General features: G+C 49.1%; 1 protein-coding gene across 1 annotated transcript; it reads left to right on the top strand.

The window, feature by feature from the left end:
- The first annotated feature begins 1604 nt into the window (after positions 1-1604).
- LOC100766453 (serine/threonine-protein phosphatase 1 regulatory subunit 10-like) lies at positions 1605-4259 on the top strand. The gene has a single exon (XM_035449722.1). The coding sequence runs from the start codon at positions 1605-1607 to the stop codon at positions 4257-4259; it is 2655 nt and encodes an 884-aa protein (XP_035305613.1).
- Positions 4260-4951: the final 692 nt, after the last annotated feature.

The following is a 4951-nucleotide window of genomic DNA, read 5'->3' as shown; positions in this document are numbered from 1 at the left end:
ATGATTCTCTCTTCCATCTCTTACATCCTTTTGGTTATGCTTGCATCTGTAGTTTCTGTTTGTTTGTCCCATATTTCCAGTTCCAGTATTCCCTTGATTTGTGTTTTCTTTTTTTTCTCTCCAGCTTCTGTTTATTCCTTATTTTCCACTTACCAAGCAAGTTTTCAACACCTAAATGATCACTTTTCTTAGATAAACAACAAACATCAAAACATCAAAATTTGCCATCATTATTAGCTATAGATACACAGGCAAAATATAAATTTAATGATAACAAAAAATATTCAATTATATAAACCTACCTCCTACATTTGCTTCAGCACATCAAATACATTTGTTAAAGTTAATGTGAAATAATAATTCCATTTAGAGTTTCTAAGCCTCATAGAAGCACTTCATTTCTTTTCAAAGTGTCTTACAATCATGTGTGCATGAGAATGTTTCTTGGTCTTCAGACTCAAAGTCAAGATTTTAAACATACACTTCCAGGAAAAATAAAGATTGGAAAAGAGAAAATAATTTCTAATTCTGTCATTAACACTTATTAAATAGTCTATAAATGCTTCATCAAATAATTTTATATTGGATCATATACATCTGAATATACATATATTTTCATAATTTTAGTATTTTATTAGCAGCGATGGTCTAGAAGCATTTATTTAAGATAGTTAATTTCCACTGGTATATTTTGTTTTATTTATTTATTTATTGCTTTATTCAGTGAAAGTTATTAATTTAAAATGTCAGTATTTGGTTTTTTTTTTGTTTTTTGTTTTTTTTTTTTTTTTTTTTTTTTAGAAACAGTATTGTTGAGGCAGGCGCTCACGTGTTCAGGACAGCAGTGTCCTTGGGCGTTGCTGGGTGAGGGATGAGAATTTCAGCTGCGTCACAATCCAATGGGCCTCCCAGATCGCGCCTCTCCTAGACTGGTCACGATGACTAGTAGATCCCAGGCAGAGCACGTGAGGCAAAAGGCAAAAGCCGTTTTGGGCGCTATTGAGAGCGGGTTGACACCAGTGCGTCCAGGCCAACCCCTGGGGTTGAATTTTCTCAGAGAAAGACAGGCCGGCCATAAGGGAAACAAAGGAGCCTCAGCAACACCTAAGCCCTTGAAAGGATCCTAAGAGAGGGGGAAAGGGGAAAAGCAGCAGCCACCAGCCGGAACCACTATGTCTTCTGCCCCTTCCCACCTGTCTTGCTCACCCCACCAGTCAACGCTCTGGGCTTGGGACTTGCAATCTGTGGCCAAAGGACCCATCACCACATAACTTCAAAAATAATCAACCACCCTCCCTTCCCAGACCGGCCCAATCTCACTTATCCAGCATTTCCTTTTTGATATCCACTCAGGAATTTTTTTCCCCAACGAACCCCGCCTCTCCCTAAATGGAGTTGTTTGGGGGAAAAGTGGATACTAAGTTAGTCTTTACTTTTTTTCAAGAGATTTTTTTTGATCCAGTGAGGCCCCCCAAGTAATTGAGTTTGGACCGGGTTGGTTGTTTTATTGTTGTTGGTTTTTTTTTTCCTCCAAAATTTTAGCCCTCCCTCGCCCTGAGTCCGAGGTGCTGACGTCACAAAAAGAAATTGGATAAAACACCATCATGGGTTCGGGCCCCATAGACCCCAAAGAACTTCTCAAGGACTTGGACAGCTTCCTTACTCGGGATGGGGAAGTGAAGAGTGTGGATGGGATTGCCAAGATCTTCAGTCTGATGAAAGAAGCACGAAAGATGGTGAATCGATGTACGTACTTGAACATCATCCTGCAGACCCAAGCCCCAGAAGTGCTGGTTAAGTTTATTGATGTCGGTGGCTACAAGCTTCTGAACAATTGGCTGACATATTCAAAGACAACCAACAACGTTCCTCTCCTGCAGCAGATTCTGCTGACCCTGCAGCACCTCCCACTTACTGTGGACCATCTCAAGCAGAACAACACAGCCAAACTAGTGAAGCAGCTGAGCAAGTCAAGCGAGGATGAAGAGCTCCGGAAATTGGCCTCAGTCCTCGTTAGCGACTGGATGGCTGTCATCCGCTCCCAAAATAGCGCCCAGCCTGCAGAGAAAGATAAGAAGAAACGGAAGGAAGAGGGAAAAAGCCGAACTACAATTCCTGAGCAACCTTTGACTGAGGTGAAGGCCGAGATCCGGGCTGAGGAGGCTCCAGAGAAGAAGGAAAAGCCCAAGTCACTGAGAACCACAGCACCGAGTCACGCCAAGTTTCGCTCCACTGGACTAGAGCTGGACACCCCATCTTTGGTGTCTGTGAAGAAGAACTCCAGCACTGTGGTGGCGTCAGACAAGTACAATCTGAAGCCCATCCCCCTCAAGCGGCAGAGTGGCACAGCTGCTCCAGGAGATGCTGCCCCACCTGCAGAGAAGAAGTACAAGCCCCTCAACACAACCCTCAGTGCCAACAAAGAGTTCAAAGTGAAGAGCATCCCCCCACAGCATATAGAGGGCCTGGTTTTCCTGAATGCTTTCAATTCGGCCCCTGTCCTAGGCATCAAAATTAAAAAGAAGAAGCTACTGTCACCTACAGCTGCCAAGCCCAGTCCTTTTGAAGGGAAAACAAGCACTGAACCGAGCTCAGCCAAACCTTCCTCCCCAGAGCCAGCGCCCCCTGCTGAGCCCCTGGACACAGATCGCCCCTGCACCCCAGTGTTGTCTGTTGAAGTCTCAGAGCTCATGGATACAGCCTCTTTGGCGCCAGGAGCTCTGGATGTGAAGCCTGTGGAGAGCCCAGGTGATCCCAGCAAGCTGACTTGGAAGGGCAGAAAGAGGAAAACGGTGACATGGCCTGAGGAGGACAAACTGAGAGAATATTTCTACTTTGAAATGGATGAAACTGAACGAGTGAATGTGAACAAGATCAAAGACTTCGGTGAGGCAGCCAAGCGTGAGATACTATCCGACCGACATGCTTTTGAGACAGCCAGGCGACCATGCCATGACATCATGGAGGAGATAGTGCCATGGGTATGTCCCAGGCCTCTGGTTCTGCCCGCACCTCTTGTCATCCCTGGAAGCAACAGCCAGGAGCGATATATCCAAGCTGAGCGGGAAAAGGGCATCCTTCAGGAATTCTTCCTGAACAAGGAGAGTCCTCATGAGCCCGATCCTGAGCCCCATGAGCCTATACCCCCGAAGCTCATCCCCTTGAATGAGGAGTGTTACATGGATGAGGCACTGCATGTTGAGACCCTGGAGCCTGGAGGGTCTGGTGGCTCACCTAATGGGGCAGGCGGATCCAAACTGCCTCCAGTTCTGGCCAATCTTATGGGAAGAATGGGAGCTGGGAAGAGCCCCCAGGGCCCTGGAGGAGGAGGCATCAATATCCAGGAGATCCTCATCTCCATCATGTGCAGTCCAAACAGCCACCCTTCAAAGGATCTGCTAAAACAGCCAGAGTACGCAGACAAGCTCAAGCAGATGCTGGTGTCACATGGACTTCTAGGTCCTGTAGCCAATGGCTTCCCACAAGGAGGTCCCGGGGGCCTCAAAGGTATGCAGCATTTCCCCCCTGGTCCTGGAGCGTCCATGCCAGGCCCCCATGGAGGCCTTGGTGGGCCAGTGGGTCCACGTCTTTTGGTACCCCCACCCCCTCCTCGGGTAGGTGATCCCTTCTGGGATGGCCCAGGTGACCGCATTCAAGGTGGCCCAATGCGTACGGGTCAAGGACCTGGTCCTGGACCATACCACAGAGGCCGAGGAGGTCGTGGAGGAAATGAGCCGCAGCCACCCCCTCCATTCCAAGGAGCCAGAGGAGGTCGTTCTGGAGGAGGCCTCCCAAATGGCAGAGGGGGTCCTGGTGGAGGAGGCATGTTTGGAGGTGGTGGGCACCGCCTACATGGAGGCCCTGGTGGAGGAATGGGCAATGGACAATGTTCCCATGGACGCCCTGGTGGAGGAATGGGCAGAGGACATCGTTCCCATGAACGCCCTGGTGGAGGAATGGGTTCTGGTGGTAGACATCGCCTCCATGAAGACCCTGGACATGGGGGACCTCTTGGCCACCGGCCAAGTGATGTCCCTAGTCATCAAGGCCATGACCATCAAGGTCCACCACCTCATGAACACCGAGCTCGTGATGGCCATGGGGAAGGCGGCCACCAAGGCCATGATGGTGGCCACAGTCATGGAAGAGATATGTCAAACCACCCTGTCTGTCGACATTTCATGATGAAGGGCAGCTGCCGCTTTGAGAACAACTGTGTCTTCTATCATCCAGGGGTCAATGGGCCCCCACTGCTGTAGGCCAGGGTGCCCCACCCGCATCCCTGTGGACTGCAGCCTTGCTCCTTTCACTCTTAGGGCATCTGTGAGGCCTACTTCCCCTTTTCCCCAGCTGATGAGGAGCCGGCCCCCTCAGTTTCCACCTGGTTTGGTTCCTGAGGATTTCTGATCACTGGTGCGCATTGATGTACATATTCCCCTCCAGTCTGGAGAGGAGAGAGACTGGACACACTCTACATCCTGGACTGCTGAGATGGCTGACTTCAGTTTGTGAGGAGATTCGCCCTGTGTCCCAAACCCCTTCCAGTATTAGACCCGATGCCTGAGAACCTAAACCTGGTCACCCTGGAGACCTCTGCTCTCCAATTGCACACGGAACTGAGTTGGTCAGCTGCATTTAGGAAACCAAGCCAAGCCAAGCACATTATCCCCGTGGGGTGAGGGGTGATGAGGAGTACCATATATCTCACTGCACTGAGGGCTCATGTTGTCTGTAATTGAGTTCTGGAACAGCCCTCTATTGTCCCCCGCATGGGACAGTCACTGTTGAGTCCTTTCTCAAGTAAGTCTGCAACTGTTAGTATCCAAGTCATTGTGGGTCTGCCAGATTTAGTGAGGGAACATTCATATCCATACCCAGTTAAAAGTAGCTGGCAGAGGGGAGGCCTGCAGTGTTAGGCAACTCTTACCTACAGCCATGTTAAAGACTCCAA

The sequence above is a fragment of the Cricetulus griseus genome, chromosome X (assembly GCF_003668045.3).
Source record: "Cricetulus griseus strain 17A/GY chromosome X, alternate assembly CriGri-PICRH-1.0, whole genome shotgun sequence".
Taxonomy (NCBI): Eukaryota; Metazoa; Chordata; class Mammalia; order Rodentia; family Cricetidae; genus Cricetulus; species Cricetulus griseus.
Note: the sequence above shows the minus strand (reverse complement) of the source record. Positions and strands in the feature narration are given on the sequence as shown.

Coding starts and splice junctions, on each gene's coding strand:
- LOC100766453 (XM_035449722.1), top strand. CDS start 1,605: ATGGGTTCGGGCCCCATAGACCCCAAAGAACTTCTCAAGGACTTGGAC.